Here is a 26,789-nt window from a genome sequence, read left to right as displayed (position 1 = left end):
CGTATCGGTTGAATGATACAGAAGAGGCAAAGTTGAAATATTGTTTTTATTTCATGTCGGATGATAATAGATATCATTTTTTTGTCTATGCACTTTAATTCTAGCTGAAAATTACTTGAAAACCAACAGTTTGAAGGGCTTCAAAATAACTTTTCTAAGTTCTACAAATAGATAATATAGTATTGATTAAAAAAAAATGGCCAGTGGTATCTTTATGTCATGTTCATGTGCACTTAGAAAATTATTTTTGAAGACTAATTCAAACCAGAAATTACTTTCTAATCGAGGGTATAAGCATCTAATATAATTTCACTCTGCCATGTTGTATCATTGAACCTTTTTGTCTATTACTGGAGAGTTTGGATGCAAAACGCAATATATCCGGGTTTTTTTTTTTTTTTTAAATTGGATTATCTATTTTATAAAGGTCAGTTTCTGTATATGCGTAGGTATGTTCATCTAAAAGTATGAAAAATAAAAAAACAAAGATCCACAAAATTGGTATATTCTTCATCGGCGTTGCCTTGGATAAATATCTAAAACAGTTTAAAAAAAAAAAAAAGTTCATTTTTTTTTAGAGTTAACTGGATCACGTTTCGTTAAAAGGGAAGTAGCTTTTATTTTTTTAGCGATTTCAATGTTATCGATAAAGGAAAGTTTAGAGTATAAAAACGAGGAAGAAAGGAAAGAAATAGATACTGATTGAGAGCAGTAGGCAAGAAGTTTTAATATAATTATGTTTACACACTTTCAAAATACCTATTTTGATTTTTTTTATAGTCCCGGGCAACGCCAGATAACACCGTTAGTTAAATAATAAAAGGAAAATTTTAATTCTAAACTTCAAATAAGTATTAAGGAAATCAGTAGATAATGTATTTTGTATAACATGATTTCAAAGTCAGATGATGATGAAATTCAACATTTTTTTTAGTGATACCTTCGCAATGTTGAAAATGTCGTTTATCATGTTTTTTTTAAAATTCAAACTCTCCAGTTTGCGTACTATTCTTCGTAATGGTAATTTATATAGACAGTGTTGAAATATCGATAGAACTGATGGACTTTTTCTTTGTTTTAACTTAAAAAAACACCTGCCAAATAGTTACTTAGGAATAATAATTGGGAAAATGAAGAATATGCAGAAACAAAAAATCCAGGATTAAGGCCATTTAGGGGAGAAATAATTATAACAATAAGAAATTACTCCAACTGGAAACAATGTATTTTGATTTTTTTTTTTTATGAATCTCAAAAACATAACAGAAAACTTTTCATTCCAAAAAACAACCAAATATTTTTCAACTCTTAAACATTTCCAAATGCAGAACTGAAAGCTAAAATAAAAATAAAATGGGATTTTTATTTGGACTAAGAAATAAAAATAAGCTAACAGAATTAATAAAAGAAAAAAATAACAGTTTAACTATATTTTATGTGAAATAGAACAAAATGTTAACTAAAAACGTTTTAGAGTTTTTTATGAATAGGATGAGAAGTTTGAGCAGTAACAAAAAAAAACATTTTAATGGAGTAATTTAATAGCGACGACATCGGCACAAAAGTATGGAAGACTAATAATGTCGGATGGTATTATTATTTGTGTCGACCCCCTCCCGCCCGTCCCCTACACTTTGCAATCTCCCACCCCCCTCCAAGCTGCAGCGATTGACATTTATTTGTTTTTAATACACAGTGGTCAGTTCAGGCAGTAAAACTGGTCAGGCTTTGGCACACAACTTAAAAAGCGACAACACAAAGAAAAAAATATAAAAAAATTAAAATAGACAATTTTGTTTTTTGATCTTTGGAGCAGAGGTCATCAGTTAATTTAGCACATTTTAGGATGGTTTAAAAGACGAACAATACACTCGTTTAGACAAGAGGCCATATTAACCTGTTAGTCTACATAGGATTTAATATTCACACAAATTTACATTTTCATTTATGTACTATAGATCATGGATGATGCAGAAGCTGCTGAAGACAGAATCAGAGAAACCAATGCAAATAACAGAACCAAGATGGTAACAAAAAATTGTACCAAACTGATTCATACGAATTGACCTTTTCTTTTAATATAAAAAAAAGGAGTTTCTCAAGATGCATGGACTTAAATCTCCAATAAGTTGTGTCCAACAATCTGCCACTCTTCAATTCTAAAATAATATTTTGCAGAAAATATGTCGATTGAATTCACAGTTTAAATGTTAATAGTGGTTAAATAAATAAAAATGAACTAACGTCTTGAATATGCAAGTTTTGAATCCAGTGCATTTCATAGTACCGCTCTAACAGATGTTGGCAACCTTCATATGACGCTTCCAATATCAACAACAGAACGAGGTCTGTTAAAGCTGTTTAATTTAGACGAATTTACCTTTTTTTAAATGAAGTAAGAACACATTTTTGGACGTGTTGCTCATTTCTATCCAAGGCTCTCCATCACACTATTTGAAACTATATAAAAAAAATGTACCAATTCAACGTACATGAGGGAGCTGCCGGTTGTTAAGTGGATAACGATATGGACCGACCAGTTGGATAGGTCAATGTATTCAGAGTATCACTTTAACTTAGGGATGTTGGCAACCTTCACGCAAAATATGTCAATTGAATTCGTATTTAAAGGAGGAGACAGCAATTAAGTAAATAACATGTACTGACGTACTAGTTATGTTAAGTTCGAATCCAATGGGTTTCATTGTATAACCTTCACTAATGGAAGTTGGCAACCTTCATGTAGACCATCCCGATATCAACAGCAGAATAAAGCTGCTCCAAAATGCTTGATTCATACGTATTTACTTTTTTTAAGTGAAGTGAGAACAGCTTTTTTGTGTGTTTGCTTATTTCTATAAGAGGTTCTTTGTCACTGTTACACTTCAATTTAAAACAGTATATTCATCACAAATTCAACTGATGCATGCAGGAACTGAGAGAGATTAACGACATGGACCGACAACCTGTTATATCCTTGTGTTTCATTGTACCACTAACTTAGAGATGCTGGCAACCTTCATGTAGACCATTCCGAATTGAAAGCATCTAAACTAGGATGTATCAAGTAATTTTTAAGAGACTCTTTGAGTAAAAACAAAAACTAGCAATGATGAATCTTATTTATGCAGTTATAATAAATAAATACAATGAAGAAATAATGAATGTAAAAGCGTTAAGGAATTAGGACTATCATAAAAGTTAGAACTGTCATAAAATTACCTCCTGAATGTACTTTTTTTTATAAAAAAGTCAAAGACGTATCAGTAATTTTATCATATGAATTTAAATTAGAAAAGTATTTTAATTAGTGTTATGCAGAAATATAAGTATAAAAAATATATCAAATGTTTATTTCTTTAGATAACAAAAAAATATAAACATCTGCAATAGAGCAATGAATCAGTCTCGGAAAACATCAAAAATAAAAATTCACCTTGAAATGTTTTTAAAAGTAGACTTAATGAACTTTGTACTAAATTTTCTAAGATGCTAAAAAATATACAATTCACATTTCAGTAGAATAAATGAAGAATGTGCGTAACTATTCAAAGAAATAAAATCTAACTAGATTTGGCAATTAAATTCTCATCATAATACAGTTTAACGTCTGTTTCATATACTGGTATATGCTGGACAGCTTTTAGAAATTGACTTCCAAACTTAACTTCTTGTTATTTATCTCCCTCTTTCAAGTTGGTCGTTACCGCTTCCTCCCATACTTCTTTTTCTGATACTAAAAATTATATACACTTTTTCTACAGAAAATTACGTTTGTAGAAAGTATGTTTTTAAGTTATGCAATGGATTTTTCTGGTCACTGTCATCGTTGCAGATGAAAGAATTTGAATGATATACTGTAAAAATCATAACGTTTTCATATCCTTTTATAAAAAATAAAAATAAAAAATAACCAAAAAAGCCCAGATAAAAACTTTAAATCAATTATATTAATGTAAAATTTACTATTTTGGAAAAATTTGGTTAAGACTTTCCTAGATTTAAAAACTTAAGTTCTTTTGTAACCGTATTTGCAAAATTATTGATTTTTAATAGAAATGGTCGTGATTTCAAAACATTCTTTGATTATTTAGTGGGAAAATACATGGTAATAGTAATTTCAACTAGAAATATTCAATATATTTAATTGAATAATATGAAACAGGAAAGGAATTATTTGAAAGCTATCCATAATCATGAGATTTGTATAAAGATGCCTCAAGATGTAACATTGTTGAAAATATAAAGTATAAAAATTATTTGGTGTCAAGTCTTTGTTGGATCGGAAATCTAATTCCCTATTTTGAATCCTCCACTTAATGATTAAAGATAACTTTGAGCCACAAGAACCATCGAATCAGAAAAGCTTAGATGGATTCGATCAATTAGAAGGAATACTTAGACATATCAGATTATAAAAAAGCATTTCGTCAATAAAATGTGAAAATGCTTTTATTTTTTTATTTCCACTTCATGATTTAAGGTTTCTTTGAGCCACACAGAGCGTTCAGGAATCATTGAATCAGATTCAGATTTGATTCAGAAAATAGATTTGAACAATTCGAAGCAATAAGGTATATCGTATGACAAAATAGCGTTTAATCAATGAAATGTGAATATGCTATTTTTGTAATACATTAAATAAAACATCATGAATTTTAACTTCCTCTTACCCCCCAGCTCTCACCAATTTGAAACCTTTTCAATTCACCACGTCCAGATTGGTTTAAAAAAAAAAAAAAAAGTAAGGAGCACTGGCAATCGTATTTTGTTAGTAATATGATTTTACTCACATCTTAAAATCAACGCCATTTAATTAAATCTAATTCACTAATTGATACCTCACGATTCAAGATTATTTTGAATGACCTAAAAAGCGTTCAACAATCATTGAATCAGAAAAGCTTATAGGTAGATTTGGTCAATTAGACGAAAAGAGCATTTAATCAATAAAATGCAAACTTTTTTTTATTATTATTATTTTAATACATTGCAAAGAAATGCATGACTCAAATTCCTCTTCCCATTTCTTACCAATTTGAAATCCTCTTCAATCCACTAATTAAATGAGTGTTTATCAGAAAAACTGGGCATATTCGATATTTTTTTTTTAAATCAGCAAATAAAATCGTATTTCAGTGAAAAATAAAATGCAAAATGAGCAAAGAAAAATATTCTGCAGGCAAAAATCTCATTAAAATAAGACGAAAAAACAAATGACGAAAGGCAAGCTGATTAATTAGATTATATCCGAACCATTTCGTAAATTTATTTTAAAAAATACTTAAAAATCTATCCGAAATATTAAATGGTTATCCTTACTTGTTTTTCGTATCTGTGTACGAGGAGGGAGAACAAAATAATCATTTCTAGAAATAAAAACGATTTTAAATGATTCTTGTGAATTTGTTTGATCATTTTGATTCCATATAGGATAGAAAATATTTTGGATGTTTGAAGAAAAGATGGGACCATCAAAAATTTAATTAAATGAAAGATTACATTTTAGCAGATAAACCATAGACTAAAGATATATATATATATATATATATATATATATATATATATATATATATATATATCGCTATGTTATGCTATACTTTGTTTAGATTTTAATTCACAAAATTATTACACCTAAAATTTATAAGCAAAAATTGACTGATAAACAGCTAACACTATCTTTAATTACTAATTCTATTTTAGAAACTTTGTTTTTTTTTTCTTTTTACTTTAAAGAAATTATTTGGAACGAGTTTTCATCTTTGTTTTATCTTATTCAGTGTTTTACAAATTGAAAGTTTGCTGCAACCATAATTTTTGGAAAAGTAAAAAAATTGCCTACATGTTCATCTTTCATGGCATAAAAAATCTGTAATTAGCTTCCGTATTTGTTTGCAGTGTATTATTTATTTCAATATTGTATTATTTCTCATTCAATGGTTCATGGTATTTTTGCTGCAACAATAATTTTTGAAAAGGCTTCACTAAAATTATAGTTGCCTACTTTTCTTTTTGACATGTTTCATGGATGAAAAATAGGAATGCAAATTTTATTTTAGAGATTTTTTTTTTTTTGCTTAAGAAATTATCTGTAACTAGCTTCCATATTTGTTTTAATTAACTGTTTTATGATGCTTTTTGCTGCAATAATTCCTGAAAAAGTTCCACTAAAAATGTCTTTCCTTTTAGAACATTTTCACGGGATGAAACAGATGCATCCTTGAAATATTTAAGAGAACAAACATGTTATTCTGTAAAACATGAGCCTTAAATTTCATCAGAACATTAACTCTTAAATGTTCTCCCCATGAATAGAAAAAAAAAAAACAAAAAAAAATAAAATCCATATTTAACAACATCCATTTTCTATGCTTCCATTTAAAGAATAGAAATATGCAGAACTGATGACCTCGAAGTGTTTAAAAAAAAAAGTTTTTTTTTGATTTCTTCAAAATACCTGTGCCTCTAAAAAAAAAAAAAAAAAAAAAAAAAATATAACAGTAAAGAGGGCACTCGTAATACAGTATCTCAGCAAAACAAGACAACTTGTTCTGAACAGAGCAAGTAAAAGCAATTACTAACTCAAAATAACAGTCTCTGTTAAATATAAAACTATCTTTCTTAAGTCTTTCCTCTTCAATTGTAACAAGCTAAGTAGAAGCTAAACGTAAGTCAGATGGAAGGAATACTTGGAGGACGTCAGAAAGGAAGAAAAATATCCAGAGAAAAATATCTTTGAAGAGTAAAGCTAGACAGAAAGATAGTTATCCAATTACACACCACATGCGAGGGACATATTTATCCCATATTACATGAAATCGTTCAGTCTTGTTCAATAGTCAAGATACTAGCAACAAGAGATTAACATTGTCCTTGAAAAGAAAACTTTAAATTCTTCATATTCTAATCTCTTGCTCAGATTCTGGTGAACCAATATAGCCTGGATGTCCTCGCTTAATGGACGTTCGTCCTCGACCAGTTGTGTTATGTCCAGAACTACCAGCTCCACGGGAGCTAACCACTGGGGATATGGATGGGCTCCTTGTTGCCAACGGCGACAGGGAGGGTGTGAAGGATGGGGTCAATGCAGGGGAGGGGAAACAAGACTCATGACTAATTGGTGAACGAGGCAACGTGGGAAGTGAAGCATTATTAGTCCTTGACCCCGGATTTCCAGAGGGCCCGTTTGCTGTACTGTGGTGGTGACTAGAGTAGTTCGAGCCTTGATTGTATGTTTTAGGAGGAGCATCTGTGATAATGGGTGGCGGCACAGTTCGAATATTTGAATTCAATGTGCTATTTACAAATCTTTGCGGGATTGTATGAATAGGTTGTTTTTTGGGCATGCAATTCAATGTGTCGTCGTCTTTGAGTTGTGCAATTTCAGCAAACACATCGGCAAGAGGCATGTACTGTGGGCCCCAATCCAACAAGTAATCCCAGTTGTAGGAACCGCTGTATTCCTCTTCACTGTTCACTACGTTAGACAGTGAAGTCACCTGATGGGGCTCAGCATCATGAAAACCTTGATCTCGGCAGTTTTCAATCATTGACAGCTCGTCATCTGTCTCTATATCCCCAAGCTTCTCATAGACAATGTTGTTGATGTCAATCTCCTCTGGATCTCCTATACCATCTGAATAATGGTGCAAGCTTTCAAGAGGTGGTGCCGTCGCAATAGGCTTTGTTTTGGCTTGGATTCTTGACGTGTCTATGCCAAGTTTGGCAAAATATTCTTGATGGTTTTGGATGGGAGGGTCTGAGCAGCTGTCTTCATCCTGCTGAATGCCGGAGTCTGGCATTTTGGCCTTACGGGACAGAGTCTGGGCTTTAAGGCAAGTATTTGAATTTATCATCCGAATTTCTTCATCCTCATCTTCTTCGACAGAGCCTCGCCCACTGGAGGCTGAATTACCCGAGCGGTCCGACAGCACTTCCGATGGTGCAATGTGGTTACCATTACACCGGACAACTTCCCTGTAGGAGGGTGGACCAAGCCTCCTCGGAGCTGCCGGTGGAGGAACCTCAAATGAGGGAGGCCCTGATCGGGGTTTGCGTTTCCTATATCTCCGTCTGTACACAAAGAATAACAGAATACACGCAATTATGAGGATAAGAGACAAAAGGATGACAACAATTATTATTATTAAAGTTTTGTCGCCACTACCCGGGTCGATAATCGCAAGTTTGTCGCAGCCCACACATCCGCGGTCAATTTTAATACTTGCATGCGACTTGTTCACTTTTGAATCTGATTTCCCAGAACCGGCAATGATCACCAGCGTTACATCTTCGTAATTGTCCTGCTTCGTAACAGGTGCTTCTTCCTGATCGTTTGTTGGAACCTCGCGGCGCTTTCGAACACTTGATTCACTGCCGCTACCTCCCCTCAGATTTTCTCTAACATAGATGCTACCATTTAATGGCGAGATCATAAATCGTTCATCCGTGCCACCAAGTTTGTAAATTATACGTCCATCGTCTCCTTGGTCCTTGTCTACGGCCTCAACTTCCCCAACATATTCCCCAGCGTCCGCATCACCACGTATACTGAAAGTGTACTCCGATTTCAGGAATTTCGGTGTGTACTCGTCCATACTAAGAATATTCACTTCGACTGGAATTACAGAATGAAGCCCTCCACTGTCCATAGCTTTCAGCTGGAAGGTGTATTGGCTGCGTTCTTCATAATCAAACTGGACTGCACTGCGCACCAACCCTGTATCTCTATCAATATGAAAAGATTTATAGTCTCCATCGTAAATCTGATAAACGACTCTACCAAACAGCGTTCCATCTTTATCATTGGCATGTGCTTGGAAGACCCGTGTGTTTACAGGTTGGTTTTCTGCAACAAATTCTATATAACGTTGAAGTGGGAAGAGTGGAGGAGTTTCATTAATGTCCGTCACATTGATGATGACAATGCAAAAATTGGATAGTCGCATATTCCACTTGCAGCGAGCGCAGTCAATAGCCTCAACGACCAGCTTATGCGAACTCGCCTTTTCATAGTCCAGGTGCTTGCCTGGTGTAATAATGAGATTTCCAGAAGAGCGGTCAATCGTGAAGAGGCCATCTTCATTACCGGTTGTTATGTAGTACTCAATCTCAGAATGTTCACCCTTGTCTTTGTCCACTGCATGGACGTTGACCAATGTCACATTGCTTGGAGACGACTCGTTCAGTGTTGCAATGTACATATGTTGGTCAAAAACTGGAGGCTGGTCATTGATATCGTCGACTATTATTTCCACACGAGCAGTGGACGTTTTTGGTGGTATGCCATCGTCAGAAGCTACAACGGTGAAACTGTAATGGTCAGTCTTCTCTCTGTCAAGCAAAGAGTTGAGACGGATGACTCCTGAGCGTCTTCCCAAAGAGAATATATGGCGCATGGTTTCCTCTTTTATTCTGTAATCCACCTTGCGTTTCTTGAGCAAGTTGCTATCTGTTGGACCAATCAGATCCAACAGCACTGTACCACGTGCTGTGTTTTCATCAAAGCGGACTCTGCAAATAAAAGAACAAAAGATTAGCAAAAGAGTCGATTTTTATATAAATAGTGTGAGCGTGTACTTTCTCTTTCTTTATATATATATGTGTTAGATTCGTGAAGGATAGATTAATTTCAGTAAGAAGGAAATTTTTAGTAAAAGAGTCCAATGTAATACAAAACAAGAATCAAAGTTACAAAGAAAAAATAAACTCAAACGAACATTTTAGCATTTCACATTCCAGCTTATTTGAAACGTATAAACATTGATAGCCAATAATGTTTGTGTAAATACAGCAATTTATACGATATAGTTTTTTTTGTTTTTTTTTTAAATTTCTACAGACATATACAAATGTGACATCCTTCGATCTATAGTCATTAAAAACTAAAATCTTGTAAGGCTATTAGTGTGTGTGTGTGTATATATATATATATATATATATATATATATATATATATATATTACGGCATAATCACGTTGACACATGTTCCTGTCAGATCACTGAACTTAAGCAACGTTGGTCAGTATTAAAATACGTGACCATTTGGGAATACCAGATGCTGTATGCGCTCTCCACTTATCTCGGCATTGTTTCCAGTCAATCTTGGACCTTTCCTAACCAGTTAACCCAAGAAATGCCGATTCTGGGAGGTATGGTTGGGGATTGCGCAACTATTGACTCACAATTACATGCACAGCTACACTTACAGAAGTGCCCATGGGATTCTGAGACTGAACTGAGGCATTGATCGCTATATATATTTAAGCTATATTAATTATATTACTGCATTGCGTGAATCCTTTTGTATTAAGAGTATTCTAGAAAAAAAAAAAATCAAAGCGAACATAAAGCACCTGAATTTTTTTTCCAATTGCAAAGATTTTCAAATTACTCACCAAAATTTGTAGAAAGAAAATGAATATTTTACTTTAACTATGAATGAAGTCATCTTTAAAATATTATCAAATTTCATAGTATTTGGTCTTTTAAATATTTTTTATTTTATTCCAATCAAGAAAACAACCGCAGAATTTCTGCAAAGTGTAAACTGTACATTAAAATAATGCAAGTGGCATATACTAAAGATCTGAGAGAATTGACAAAAATTAATTTTTTTTTTTTTTTTTTTTCAAATTCAATTTAAAATCTAAACATTTGAGAATCCTAAGCGAGTGTAGATTTTTGTATTATTAGGAATACTGTTTTCATCTTGAGTTTTTTTTTTCACAATGTTTCGGTTGATGTAAACTCCGACCGTGTTCAGACATCTTGTCAAACTTGGGAATTTTTGTCGCACCCCAGAATCCGTATAGAATTTCAATGGAACCCTTTCTTTAACCCATGTGGGTAGCAAGTTCCATTCCGTCAGCCACGACCAGATAAAAGTCTTAATTCGCGATCATATTCTTAGTATTGCATGCACGGAAGATTGAAAATTCAACCTCCAGAAGAGTGTCACTAAGAACTGCATTTTACTTAGTACTTCATCCATTAAACCACGCAACATTATGAACATTCAAGACGAGAACAGTAGTCTGAATAATCCAAATTATTTATCATCAGCCTCTGTCCCATCGACGAAATGTTGCATCCCTTTGCCTGTTCTACAAGTATTTTAACGGTGAATGCTCTGACGAACTGCAAACACTTGTGCCCCCTCGACGTAAATACCCTCAACAAACCCTACAAGCAGATAAATCCCACCCCTTCACAGTAGAGATCCCTAGATGCAAGAGAGCCTTTTACTCCAGTAGTTTCTTCCCCAGAAAAACTAGACTTTGGAATTCACTTCCGGGTCCCTGCTTCCCCGAGTGTACTGACATGCAGAAGTTCAAGTGAAACGTGAACAGACATCTTGCTGCCCAACTTCCTATACAGTACCCCTGATGCTTATGTCCTTGATAGTAGCCCCTACAACAAAGTGGCAATGTGCCTTGTTTGGGGTGAAAATGTAATAAAAAAAAAAAAAAAATTAAAAAACGTCAGAAACATTGTACATTTTTGCGTACATTTAAATACTATTCGTGAAACGTCAAATTGATTTACAAAATATCAATTATGTATGGTTTCAATTCTAAACTTTTTTTTAATCTTAATTCTAGAATACCTGTGACCCGTTGGGTCAGTATATTTATAACTAGCTATGGAATATTATATTATGCCAAAAATATGCGTGCTTGATTAGTCACCACTTTTACTATAATAAATTAAATTGCTTAATATCAGGAAAACTTGTTTGCAGATAACAAATCCGAAATTCGTTTTCAGTATGCCCTAAAACCTGTAAAAGTCGTCATTTTAAAGGAAAATATTAAGGCGGAAACCAAGTAAAAAATTTACCCCAACTTCTATTTTTATATTTGCTTTTAAATAAAGCGACATGAGTGTTGGTCATCAATACTTTAACATTTATTTGACATCACTTAACGAAAGCCAGTATGGCTTAAATCATGTAACAAGTCAACGGCTATATACATTTTGCCAGTTTTTAACAGGCTAAAAGGTCTATTGTTTGCATAATCTTCAAAGTAATAAACACTTTTATGCAATAAAGACTTACAATAGCTTAAATTGTAAAAAAAAAAAAAAAAAAAAAAAAAAAAAAAACTAAAGCAAATACATAGAAAAATAATTTCTACTGCCTTTGGTTACAGTTACTTTAACTCACCTGTACGAAGTATTTAGGAACCTTGGAGGGTAAGTATTGACAGCAATTATCTGGACATAAACAACAACCACAGCAGAAAGTCTTGGATTGCCAGCATCTTCAGCAACTACGACGATCTGAATGATCGAATGATTGGGGTTGAACTTCAAGGAACGATTTACATGGATTGTGCCTAAAAGAAAAAAAAAGATTAGACATGAATAAAAAAGAATAAAGAGAACATTTTTGGTTTTGTAAATATATTAAAAGTCCATCATTGTATTGTAAATGAGGTCACGGTTGCATAGGCCACATTCGTGTTTAAAGATGAAATGCTGTTCATTTTTTTAGGGAGCCTAGTATATTCCTGGAGAAGCAAGCAACGACGATTTCAATTGACTTTCTGACTGGGAACAAAATGTATCTGTTCTGATCCTACACATAATATTCATATTATTTCTAATTATATTCTTAGTTATCAAGACACAAACACCACTCAAGGATAAGCGTTATTGGGTTAGACAATAATGAAACACCGAGGGGATTTGTAACACTACTGTAACTAGTACAGAAATTAATCAACAAGAATTTATTTACATTGAACTTGACAGTAGCAATGCTATGGTCAGCCAGAAAGTTTACATTTGGAACTATTTCATTAATTGGAAATTCTAAGAAAGAAACTTTGTTTATGAAAATTCAGCTCAGTTCCAGATACACAAAGGGAGAAGGGGAATTTATTTACAGTGATTGTAGCTAGACAAGTTTTTGTTAATGTTTTTACAGGAAAAAAAAAACACAGAATGAAGCCCAGTCGAGCACCTGTTACGAAATAAATGATAGAGTGGAGAAAGACTAGCAACGTCTCCTTTTTTGAGAAAGAGGATGTAGAGTAAAGAGGACATCATTCACTAGATTTTGAAATTGGTTTTCTGGTATATCAAAGCAGGAAAGAGGGCTCTGCAAGGCACTTTGCAGATGATCCAACAGTACTCCATCTTTGGACTTATTTGACTTTTATACAGATAGAAGATTGCACCATGGATTGAGATACTTTTACTTCTGATTATTACTTAATAATTTTATGATGATAGATCCACATGGCCAAGACGCACTGGAAGGTCAGAGTTCACATTAGCCCTAACATCCTACGTGAGAACAGTAGTTCAAAAAAATCTGATTAAAACATTGATTGTTATCTCCGGTTAACTTTTTACTTCATTGGTAAATGTCAAACTTGCTTTAGATATTTAACAATAATAGAGCAAGTCTGTAGCTTTTTAATCTGGAAGTGATTAACCTTTAACTTTCTGAACATAAGCAGACACCTTTGAAAGACATATCCTGTACTAAAAACATGGATCAATTTATCAATTCAAGCTTTTCTTTTGTTTATATAGTTTTATAGACCTATTGTTTACTAAACAGAATGACCAAACCACGAAGCTCAATCTTTAGGCTACAAAGGGTAAAAATAGAAAAAAAGTTAATAGTGCTTATAAAAAGAAACAATTACTCCAAACATCTGGACAGTATAGGAAAATATGAACCGAATAGGAGACTTAGTATCATTTGAATTATGTCGGGTTATCAAAACGTTTCAGACGATGTAACCGTCGACCTTCTTCAGGTATCTAATTGAACTTTTTCTGTTAAACGCGGAAATCTGCACAGAATTTCAAATGGAATTTAGTTCACAGGAGTAGCATGTTCCCTTCTGTCAGCCATGACTGGATAGATTTCTTAAATATTTTACGATTGTATTCTTAGTATCGCCTGCATCGAGGATTGAACCAAACACTCCAGAAGAATGTTACTTACAACTGAATTTTACCTAGTAACTTTATTCGTTATGCCACGAGTCCCACTGGATAATACAGATAATACAAATTATCAGTCATCTCAAAAAATCAGAAACAGAAAAGGAGACTTTGTTGATATGGTCACATTAATTAGATGTATTAGAGTTCTTGTTACTAGATATAAAACAGTTTAGGTCACAAGGTCAGTTTGTAGGAAAAGTCCAAGGAAAACTTGGAAAACAACGATGAGGATGGATTTGAAAATCAATTTCGAAAAGCTGCTCAACACTTGCCAACTTGTAAAACGGACGTTAAACCAAATATTTTCTGTATCATTTGGATTGTCTGTAATCCTAACAGACAAAGTACTAAGAAAAATTCATTTTTTTAGAGATTGAAGGTTCAATCATCAGTACATCAACTAAGAACACAATTTCAATAAGTTTTTATATAAAGTGTTCCTTTCGAGATTCTGTGAAGATTCCAGAGTTCAACAGAAAGATTCTAGAGTTGGACACAATATATCTGAAGAAGGGCGGAGGTTAAATCGGCTTTAACATGAAAATAACACTAGATGAGAATACTAATCCAAAGAATCTGATTAATAAATATTATCAATCCTCATCTCAAAAATTCAGAAACCTGATTATCATTTTCATTGGATATTTTTCTCATTAAAAACGCAACATTTCTAGATAATTTATAAAGACAAGTACTTTTTTGTTCTTTTCTGATAAAAAAATAATCATAAAGTACAAAGAATTATTCTTACCACTTTTGGAATCAATATAAAATTCAGGAACTGGGATATCCATTCTGTAAGTGATCTCGGCATTCTTTCCAGAATCTAAATCTGTCGCTGTTACTGTTATGACGGACTTGCCGATGTATGCCGTCTCTTTGACGGTAACTTGGTAGCTTTGTTTGTTGAACTCGGGAGCATTGTCATTCTCATCCAATACGTTAACTGTCAGTCTTGTGGTAGCGTAATTATTGCCACTTTTTACCTGAAAAGGGGGAATTAAAAGTAAGTAAACCTGCAACAATGTACAGCATAATCATGTTGACACACAGGTTCTCGTAAGGTAACCAAAGTTAAGCAACGTTGAGCCTGGTCAGTACCAGATAGGTGACCAATTTGAGAATTCCAGGCGGTGTATGTAGGAGGACGTCGACACCGCCTTAAAAGAGTTGCAAAAACCTAAACATCGTTATCTCTCCTATTAGGGATATACATGGGACTGGGGACCGCTTGTGAATTTCATACTTCCATGGAACTTCCTCGTTTGGAGAAAGCCGGTTGAACCTGCATAGGGTTAGTGCCGTTTCCAAACCTGCAAAAAGCTTGAAGTAATTGAAACAAAATCCACATTTATGATAGTATTTTTGTTTTTAATACTAATCATTATTATTTTTAAATGTTTAGTATTTTCTATTAATGATATCCTACTAAAATGATTAAAGCCTATAAACGCGATTTTGAATTTCCAGAATCAGTTTTTAAATCGTTCATTTAACTTAATCTTTTCCTTTAAATTAATTTGTTATCAAACTATCAATAAAGCAGAACTTTTTCAGTAAATCAGCCGTTTTTATTCAATACCAAAAACCTTAACTAATATGAATAAAATATTATCGATGATTCATTATATAGAGGGTGGATTTTTATCCACAATTGGAAGTTCATAACTTCTACAATTGTATAAATAAATAGATGTATTGATCGTATGTTACCTCATTTAATATAGCAGGGCTACTCGACATTGCCCGGGATAAAAGTGTACCATTAATTTTATCCCTCTCTATTTACCCCTGACTCCTCTTCATCCAAGACATTCCTCTCTCTGGACAAACACACACACACACAACTGGAGTTGACGTAAAGGGAAATAAGCGAGAAAAAAGTTACTTAGTGGCTGGAAATCAGACTACATTATAACAAAAATTGTGTGTACATCTTGATAACATGAAGATATATAACGATTTGACCCTTGAATAATAGATCTTTTAAAAATATTTTTAATTACTGTAACCTCGGATGTATAATATCTAAAATTAAAAAGGAAATAACTTTGTGAGTGCTTATTCTGTATTTTTCAAGTTTTAGCTAGACATACATTTTTCCCCCATTATATAATAGATGGTTTTCTACCCAATTATACAGGATAAGAATCCATCAGGGGATTTTTCAATAGGCACTGTTTTATAGATTAAATATATTTTAAACATACACTTATGTTAACAATGTTATTTTTTAATACTTTTGAGTCATCGCTCAGAAGCCATTCACAGAGAACGGTTAAAGAGATTGTCGGTTGGCATTGTGTGCAAACACATTGGTTGATTGGAAACAACTGAAATGGGCATAAGATTTAAGAGGAATTGATTATCCAAGAGGACGGCTCAAGTATTTGTTTCGATTAGACTTGGAAGTAGCTATGTTGTAGTCGGCTGGGAAGCCACTTGTGGTATTTTATTGTTCCACAAATGAGATAATCTAGAACAGTTTATGAAAGTTGTTCTTGCTATTTCGTACAGAGAGAGAGAGAGAGAGAGAGAGAAATATCCTCTGCTGTGGTTGTAGTCAGGTAGGTTCTTATTGTGAATAACTTTCAAAGGATGGACAGCAAGGATTGGAGCTCAGTCGAAGACCAACTATGAAAATATCAATACAATAGAGAGGCTAGCAAGATATGCTGTGCAAAACAAAAAGCAGAGCAGTTATCTCCTCGTGGCGGGATGATGTGATATAGGGGTTAGAAAGTGAGATTTGAAAATCTAGTGCTGCAGAGGAAGAACACTCTAGCTTGCAAAAATGTCTGGTCAGCTCCATTAGCATTCCTGGTAGGAGCAGTTCAGGTGATTGGCAATAAACTAACTCCATTCTTAAAAGGGAGAAGGCAACAGGGAATAAGCCATCTCAACAATAGCCTTGACCAGGGATCTCTAAAGTACAGCTCGTGGGCCTGATCTGGCTCACCAAAATATTTATTCTGGCCTGCGGCGCTCTTATAGAAATGTGTGAAAATAGTGTGGTTGTTTTTCTTTTTGTTCAGAAAATGATTTAAAAAAAAAAAAAAAAAAGGTTTTGTGAGAACCTGATTTAAAAAAAACCAAAAAAAAAACTAGTAAGCAAAACAGTATAAAACACGTCCAGCTCAATTTTTTTTTTTTTTTTTAGCTCTAAAAAGTCAATAATATGCATCCCTCACTCTGTTCGACAACTTTGGAGACCCCTGGCCTAAACTGTTGACAGAGGGAAACCCCACGATACCTGTCAATAAAGCTAGGTGGGAGGCTGCAGACAAAAGTAATCATCCTCCACTAGTTTGCATTGTTATTAAATAAAAACTTAACTGGTATTAAAAATAAATTCAAAGTGATTATTCTGTAAGCAGGGAATAATTCTACAAGCATGCAATCATCTAAGTTAATTAAATTTTCAGATTGTAGGAAGTTCATTTCTAATTAAGATGTTTACACTAGTAAAGAAATTGATACAATTTAGTGGAGACTGGAATTCTGACAAAGTTAAATACAGTTTCGGGAAAAATGCAAACACATGCAATGTGGATGTTCTTATGGAATCTAAAGAAAAACTTGTAAAGAAAAATATTACATCAGGAAACCTGCCTCAAAAAGACTTCATGAAAACGTGTTTGAGAAGATTAGAAATTGCCTTCAAGTAAGTATTCATAGGATGAAGAAGGAACAGAATGAGAGGAAAGTTGAGAAGAAGAATGATAATAAATGAAAAATACGATAAACGAGAGAAACAGACGAGGATGAGGGAATCATGGAAGAGAAAGAGAGGTCAAAGGATAGTAAGAAAATGCAAAAAAAGAGAACAGAGATAGACAGAAAAGACAAAAGACTAAACAGGAGGAGAGGAGAGAGGAGAGAGGAGAGAGGAGAGGAGAGGAGAGAGGAGGAGGAGAGGAGAGAGGAGGAGGAGAGGAGAGAGGAGGAGGAGAGGAGAGGAGAGAGGAGGAGAGAGGAGGAGGAGAGGAGAGAGGAGGAGAGAGGAGAGGAGAGGAGAGAGGAGGAGGAGAGGAGAGGAGAGAGGAGAGGAGAGAGGAGGAGAGGAGAGAGGAGAGGAGAGAGGAGGAGAGGAGAGAGGAGAGGAGAGAGGAGGAGAGGAGAGAGGAGAGGAGAGAGGAGAGGAGAGAGGAGAGGAGAGAGGAGAGAGGAGAGAGGAGAGAGGAGAGGAGAGGAGAGAGGAGAGGAGAGAGGAGAGGAGAGGAGAGAGGAGAGGAGAGGAGAGAGGAGAGGAGAGGAGAGAGGAGAGGAGAGAGGAGAGGAGAGGAGAGGAGAGAGGAGAGGAGAGGAGAGGAGAGGAGAGAGGAGAGGAGAGGAGAGGAGAGAGGAGAGAGGAGAGGAGAGGAGAGAGGAGAGGAGAGGAGAGAGGAGAGGAGAGAGGAGAGGAGAGGAGAGAGGAGAGGAGAGAGGAGAGAGGAGAGGAGAGAGGAGAGAGGAGAGGAGAGGAGAGAGGAGAGGAGAGAGGAGAGAGGAGAGGAGAGAGGAGAGAGGAGAGGAGAGGAGAGGAAGGAGAGGAGAGAGGGGAGAGGAGAGGAGAGAGGAGAGAGGAGAGGAGAGAGGAGAGAGGAGAGGAGAGAGGAGAGAGGAGGAGGGAGAGGATAGGAGGGAGAGGATAGGAGGGAGAGGATAGGAGGGAGAGGATAGGAGGGAGAGGAGAGGAGAGAGAGGAGAGGAGAGAGAGGAGAGGAGAGAGAGGAGAGGAGAGAGAGGAGAGGAGAGAGGGGAGAGGAGAGATGGGAGAGGAGAGATGGGAGAGGAGAGATGGGAGAGGAGAGATGGGAGAGGAGAGATGGGAGAGGAATAGAGAGAGATAGAGAGAGATAGATAGGAGAGGAATAGAGAGAGATAGGAGAGGAGAGGAATAGAGAGAGATAGGAGAGGAGAGGAATAGAGAGAGATAGGAGAGGAGAGGAATAGAGAGGGAGAGGAGAGGAATAGAGAGAGATAGGAGAGGAGAGGAATAGAGAGAGATAGGAGAGGAGAGGAATAGAGAGAGGAATAGAGAGAGGAGAGGAATAGAGAGAGGAGAGGAATAGAGAGAGGAGAGGAATAGAGAGAGGAGGGGAATAGAGAGAGGAGAGGAATAGAGAGAGGAGAGGAATAGAGAGAGGAGAGAGAGAGGAGAGAGAGAGAGGAGAGAGAGGAGAGAGGAATAGAGAGAGGAATACAGAGAGGAATAGAGAGAGGAATACAGAGAGGAATAGAGAGAGGAATAGAGAGAGGAATAGAGAGGAATAGAGAGAGGAATAGAGAGAGGAATAGAGAGAGGAATAGAGAGAGGAGGAGAGAGAGGAGAAAGGAATAGAGAGGAGAGAGGAATAGAGAGAGAAATACAGAGAGCGGAGAGGAATACAGAGAGGAGAGAGGAATACAGAGAGGAGAGAGGAATACAGAGAGGAGAGAGGAATACAGAGAGGAGAGAGGAATACAGAGAGGAGAGAGGAATACAGAGAGGAGAGAGGAATACAGAGAGGAGAGAGGAATACAGAGAGGAGAGAGGAATACAGAGAGGAGAGAGGAATACAGAGAGGAGAGAGGAATACAGAGAGGAGAGAGGAATACAGAGAGGAGAGAGGAATACAGAGAGGAGAGAGGAATACAGAGAGGAGAGAGGAATACAGAGAGGAGAGAGGAATACAGAGAGGAGAGAGGAATACAGAGGGGAGAGAGGAATACAGAGGGGAGAGAGGAATAGAGAGAGCAGAGGAATAGAGAGAGCAGAGGAATAGAGAGAGCAGAGGAATAGAGAGAGCAGAGGAATAGAGAGAGCAGAGGAATAGAGAGAGCAGAGGAATAGAGAGAGCAGAGGAATAGAGAGAGGAGAGGAATAGAGAGAGGAGAGGAATAGAGAGAGGAGAGGAGAGAAAAAAAACAATAACATTGATGTTCAGTGCGTTTTACGTCAGGAAACCTGTATACTTAGTCTGACGACGTAATACCAGATTTTTTTTTTTTTTTAGATTTAAAATTTTAAAATTCGGGTACTAACAATTGAAAAGCGGGTAGGTTTTGATGCAAAACAATTTCAGAGCTAAATGTTAAAACAAGTTTCATACTTACTGTAATGTTAGGGAAATATTCTTTTCTATTCTCATAGTCTAATGGCTGAGCCAGAGTGACCTCTCCAGTCAAGTGGTCAATGTTGAACATGCCTTCAGCAGAGCTAATATTATAACTGAGAGCTGGATTCAGATCAGCAACGTTTGCAGTTACCATAGCAATGACAGAGCCAACCTCAGTACCTTGAAAAGCAAGTGAAAAAAAAAAAAAAAAAAAAAAAAAAAGAATTGATGATTTTAATAGAATAAAAGGCAAGGATATTAAAGAATTCCAGAAATAACAAGAAATGACATTATTGTACAAATAACATTTAAAAATGTATAACACACAAATGAATTTGAACTCCAGTATTTAAAAAGATATACTAAAAAGGTTAGATACTATTTTATAAGCATCATAAATTTTGGTAGGTGGGAGGCAGACAAAAGATTTTATTCCTAGCTTTTAAATGGCACTTGAATCAAAGTTGGTTAGTTTGCTGTTTTACGGTATATCAACCATTTTTGAGTTATTTAATGTCAAATACATTAATCTTAGAAATAATTATAGTTAGAATTCTTTATCTCTTCCAATATTTATTCAGTTTGGTTTGTAAAAATTTTTTTTTTTTTTTTACTTTGCAGAACATGATTGAGTACTGGAAAAGGAAAGGTAAAAACATAAATGTTTGGTGTATTTTTCTTCAGGAAATCAATATTTTCAGACAGTTTCATCTGATAGCACCAGATGCTCTAATAGACATTACCACTTCGGGTCAAAGTGATCCTGCGAGCAATAAGTAATCTATTACATAAAGGGAAAAATGGGCATGAGCGTTTGTTTTTGTCCACAAAAGGCTTTTTGCATCAGGATTCTCGCATTAGTTAGATTCCGCAGTATCTGTTCTGTAATTGATCCTGGGTCAGTGTAGAGGAAGCCCTTCATACTGAGAAGATTACTATTTATTTGGATAATGCCAGAGTGCCCCTTTTTTGGAATAGCTGCCCCCCCCACATTAAAAACGACCTTGTATCTAATTTGCTTTCATGGAAGGAATGAATGCCATTTCTGCAAGTCATCTTTTGTTTTTGATTGACTAGGTTAAATTTGAATGCTTTAAACTTCCAGTTGCATCATCGATTAGTGGCAAGACGTCAGATTTTTTTCACTTTCTTTTCCACCTTCGCGTCACGGGTTCGAGCCTGCCTGCCTACTACCAATTTTTTCTTTTTGCTCAACACACACCTTCAAACACTCTGGCAACGCTGGGCACCCAGGCTAGTAATTACTAAGGAGCAACTCCATATTCCCCACAGCCCCAAATGCGGCTTCATCAATGGATGTCTTAAGATCATATCAAGGTCCTTATAAAAGTACACTATTGTCAAACAAAACTAATCATCAGCATCAGGGTATTGATATGAACCGTAGTCTAAATAATTCAGTTCTATTTAAAAAACACAAAAAAACCCCAAAAACCCCCACAATATATATATATATACAAATGCCAGTTATGACACAAAATCCGTTAAAAGTATATAGCATTACTTCCCTTTCTTAAATGCAATTACAGACTTATACTAGGGAGCATTTTCAGACCAGAGTTGTTTGCCCTTTGGAAACGCCAGTTAGGACGCTTAAGAACGGTTAAAAGTACAGGGTGTTCCAAGAAACTTGACGTCATTTCGTAGTCCAATAATTTTGGCAATTTGATCACCGACTTTACGTGTGCCGAGTCACAGACAGTGCTCATATAATTTACAAATCTGTTTTTTTTTTTCTTTGAAATGTTAATAAACCTTATGTTCCACATAAAGTTTGTACAGTTTCGTTAAGATACACTGAGTAGCTTCCCAGATATTAGCATTTAAAATTACGTCAAACTTTTTGGGACACCCTGTATATATCATTCTAACTTGTGCTAAAAATGTATGAAGGTAAACTAAACCGCATTTTTATTATAGTTATTCAAACTGTTTTCATTAGTTTAATAAATTGGAATTCAGACATAGCATTTTTCTTTATTTTATATATATATTAATGGCTTGACACGTATCCTGTAAAAATTGAGGAAACCAATATTTTCAGGCAAAATTCTTGATATAAATTCTTCCGTCAGAGCCAAATTCTATATCATTTCTGAAATGGTATTTTTCCTGTTGCCTGTGATATGCTGTTGATCCTATGCATTTCTATGATATCAAAGCGCACAATTTGCCTTCTCTCCTTGAGATAGAGTTAATCGCTTAAGGAACTCCCACCAAGGAATGCTGACAGAGTTGCTCAGGCAATTTTCTGCAGGCCAGAATGATCCTTCTCTGGGGCGCTGGCTCCAATCCCACTTTCTAACCATTATATCAAATCGTCCTGCCGAGTGAGGGAGATAAAAATATATTAACATAAGAAAATATAAATGATTACATCGTTGAGCTTCCATACAGTTCAACTGCGGTGTGTCAAAAATCTAGGTACACTCACAAAATATTAAAACTCAGTGATGCTGGAAGTAGTAAAAGGATTTAACTCAGACTATCATAATGAAAACAGTTACCAGTGAATGGATTAAATATCTAAACGAAAAGATGATTGGAAATATTTTTTATAGAACTTTAACACATATAAATAGATGATGACCAGGGCTATAGCAACAGAATGTTTTTATCGTTGTTTTGACTCCAGAATATATCAGACACAGTTAATCAACCGAGAACCACATCACTCTATATAAAAGCATATAAGATATCAACGGATACACACTCGAGAGTCAAAACAACGAAAAGAATATGCTGTTGCCATGTCCCTATTAATAACAAATTAGGAAAAAAAAGGTTTTATAGTTTTTGTTTATTAGCTTATTCCACGAAGTAAAATAGGGGAAAATATCACTTTGCATACCGTTTAAAATATATTGTTTGTATATGTAAACTACGAGTATTCAGGAGTATATTTTACATCTATATAAACCAGATGTATTTTTTCTTTCTTTTTGTGTTTTGCTTTGTTTTTTTTATCACTATTTATATAAAGACTTTAGCAGAACGTCACTTTCATTTTATGGTTGATCAAAAATACGGCTTAGGTTTATGAAAGAACGGTAACAACGATTAAGATACCTGGTAATATTTAGTTGTATCTGAAACATTTGGAGGTTCAAGTCAGTGCAGGCGATACTCGGAATACAATTGCAAATTACTTAGTACTTCTACTCAGTCATGGCTGACGGAATTAGAGCAGGCTATCCCCGTGGATGAAATAAAGAGTTCCATGCAAAATTCAGTACAGATTTGGGAGTTTGACAAGATAGACCTGATGATGGTCGGAGGTTAGATCGACTGAAACGTTGTGAAAATAACTCTGAAGATAAGAAAATTGGGTTGAATAATCCAAACAATATGTATATTTTAGGGGACAGATTATCACCATAGACCACTATAAAATATTTTTTAAAGAGCCTTAAAATTTATCCATTAAGACCATCGCTGCAAAATCGATCAACTGGCTGGAATTTTTAAAAACGTTTTGCCGCGAACTTTCAAAATATCAGTTGATATTTAAAGAAAAAATTATACCTTCACCTAGAGAAGGGTTCAGTAAATGTGTATAAGAGAGAATAATTGTTGGTTGCCTAAATTTATAACCTTATGTCATAGGAAGCATAGTGTAGGAGGAGGAGGAAATTAATTGCTTTAGATAATTGCAAGAGAGATGAAGCAATGGCGTCGTTTGGAAAATGAGGTGGATGACATTCGATTCGTGCTGTTAACACAATGTGAAAGAATATTGCATTATTAAAGGTCAAAGACAATTTCCAAATTTTCTGTTTTTACCTGAAGCATAGTTTCACCTTCACCGATATTGAAACGTAAAAATTATCCTTATGAAATGGGCTAATAACAGTGGCATATATATATATATATATATATATATATATATATATATATATATATATATATATATATATATATATATATATGTGTGTGTGTGTGTGAATACCTTGTAAAAAAAAACTAAAAAAAAAACAAAATAAAACGTTGCTCTGCCTCTGGTTTCAGCATCGACTCATTCTCCTAAGTAATTCGCCCTTCCATCTGAAGATTCTAAAACCCATTTAGATTAAGTTTTTGAGACCCTCGTCTTTGAAAACAATAAGAAAAATCTCCCTTTTGCTATAATCTCCGTTCGATATTATTTTAACTCCGTCCTAACCTCGACTTAACTCTGATGAGCAACGTTCTAAATGGTTAGTAAGCTCCGTCTTTATTTTTAACAATATACTTGATCTGTATATATATATAAAATATATATTTAGTCATCGACATACAGTCCTGTTTCGTTGTATCTAGACTAGCACCTACCCCAAGCCGAGGATCGAACCTAGAACCGTCGTGATGACAGTCGGCAGTTCTACCCCTCGACCATGGAAGCGGTGCCCTAACTAATTTGTCCGAATGTCTATTTAAATAAACATCTGTCCGCCACTCGTAAAGTGCTCAAACGTTTGTTTGTAAACAAACCGCGAGCTTCGCATTTTTCAGCCAAATTAAGTAGTGAGTGAGATTATTTACGATAGTGCTCAACCCAAGGAGGGGAGCTATATAAAATATATTTTAGTCATCGACATACAGTCCTGTTTCGTTGTATCACAACTCATCAGTGCCGCTATATATATAAATTACAATAAGTTTACCAAGGTAATCAAAATGATAAATTATATATTATAAATATTAAAGAGTTAATATTTACAAGTGAAGTAATATCATGTTTTATTAATCATTTGTTCATATATATATATATATGGCACAATCCTGTTGACATACCGACTCTCTGAAGTTAAGCAAGGTTAAACCTGGCCAGACCCAGATGGGCAACCATTTGGGAAGGCTAGACGCTGTATGTACCACACCTAGTTATAGAAATTTCCAGGTTGGTACAGGGGGGGGGTATTAATTCAATGGAAGAGATGCACTCTGCATCTCAGAGAAGGTAACTGATGTAAAAACCTGTGGTCTACTGCATACTTTGTCCTGTGGCAGCTATCTGCACCAACAAAGGTTAGCAGTAATACCATAAGTGTGGTTGGTTCTACAAAAGCCTTCATCACTATAAACAAATCAGCTATGTGGATTTCTGAGCAACTGGGTTGTTGTGGCAGAAGCTCATTCGTCGAAATCCATGGGAGAGTCTATCATCATTAGATATAATATATATATATATATATATATATATATATATATATATGATGATCGACATCAGGTCACCGAGAAAAAAAAGGATAAATAGCTTTCGCTTCTATTCAAACAACTTGCGTTAATGAAAGAATGCTCTCTCTCATATATATATATATATATATATATATATATATATATAGATAGATAGAGAGAGAGAGAGAGAACATTTTTTTCATTAACGCAAGTTGTTTGAAAAGAAGCGAAAGCTACTTATCCTTTTTTTTCTCAGTGACCTGATGTTTTGTTTCATTTTCTAAAGGAATCTGGCATACTTGGATTTGATCAATGTTTATTAGATACTAATTAAGCAAGTTTCCATGAATTTTACTTTCTTCTTAAGACTCCTTCAGATTAAGCCTTACATTTTAGACATTTTTTAGAATCATATGCATGTATTTTTGATGAAAATTATATTAAGGATTCAATACATAAGGTTTAGTGTCATATCATGATTTTCATCTTGATAAGAGGGGCATAATTCTGTTAAATTTGTTTGGAGAATTCATTTTTACCCGTACTATGTCTATTATAGTTCAGCGTTAAAAAGAAAAAAACATTTTGGACATGCAAAGACGCAAATTAATTTTTAAAAAATTTCTTGCAAAATAATAATACAAGTATATACTTGGGCAAATCCGGGTCAGGACAGCCAGTATTATATATATATATATATATATATATATATATATATATATGAACAATTAAGGAAAAACTATAACGATATGATGCTGCAAATCTCACTATTAAAACGAATTGAGTACTCTTCGGTAGTTAATATTGTTTATAAAGATGCAGAAATTTCACTTCCTTGTGACTGATGCCGATGACCTCACAATTAGAATATCTCCTTGAAGTAGGTACCGTATAAGTGATATGGGTGAGACAGGCAGGTCTCAGTTGAAAGCAGTTTTCATTTTCCACATCAATTATTGTAACACTTTCTATATAAACGATGGTGGAGTGTTAAGGGAAATATTTCTGGGCGTTTGAGATCATTAAGGAGAGACGTGGAATGGCCGGCAAAGTCACCATATCTAAGCGCTTGTGACATTTTTCCTTTGGTACTTGAAAGAAGAGGTTTTCCGACATCGTGTTCAAACTCTTGAGGATGTGAAGAAAATGAAGGAGAGGAAATCGATGCAATTCTACTCAAGATGACACGGAGAACTCCAGAAACAACTCCATTAATAGCATCAGCATCAACTCCATCAATGTATTACTCGACCACGGTCGTAATTTGTTCAATATCATTTTTAAAACTCATTAAAATGAAAGGAATGATTGGAATGTGCTCTGATGAACTCATAATCACGACTAACCCGTCCAAGCAGCAAAATCCCACTCCTTCACTGTTGAGGTTCTTAGATGCCAGAAAGCCTTCTACTGTAACAGTTGCTTCTTTCAAACTGCTAGATTTTAGAATCCCCTCCCCTTTTTATTTTTTCCTGATTGTATTAACGTGATCTCAAGTTGTAATATGCCTCGCTTGGGATGCGTAAGAGTAAAAAAGAATCCCAGAGAGAAAAGTTAATA

At 35.0% G+C, this 26,789-nt stretch overlaps 1 protein-coding gene across 2 annotated transcripts in view; it reads right to left on the bottom strand.

Moving 5' to 3' along the window:
* Positions 1-6,767: 6,767 nt before the first annotated feature.
* LOC145260201 (protein dachsous-like) overlaps positions 6,768-26,789 on the bottom strand; it is a 610,187-nt gene continuing 590,165 nt past the window's right edge. For both annotated transcript variants that reach the window (XM_080118031.1, XM_080118027.1), the window contains exons 17-20: positions 20,050-20,231; positions 14,723-14,957; positions 12,170-12,341; positions 6,768-9,513 (exon numbers count right to left, since the gene is read on the bottom strand). In XM_080118031.1, coding sequence (XP_079974157.1) covers positions 6,897-9,513; positions 12,170-12,341; positions 14,723-14,957; positions 20,050-20,231 — 3,206 coding nt within the window. In that variant the 3' untranslated portion in view covers positions 6,768-6,896. The remainder of the gene's footprint in view (positions 9,514-12,169; positions 12,342-14,722; positions 14,958-20,049; positions 20,232-26,789) is intronic.

Source organism: Euprymna scolopes, chromosome 3, assembly GCF_053919585.1.
Source record: "Euprymna scolopes isolate OS-2025 chromosome 3, ASM5391958v1, whole genome shotgun sequence".
NCBI lineage: Eukaryota > Metazoa > Mollusca > Cephalopoda > Sepiida > Sepiolidae > Euprymna > Euprymna scolopes.
This window is presented reverse-complemented; position numbering and strand designations above follow the sequence as displayed.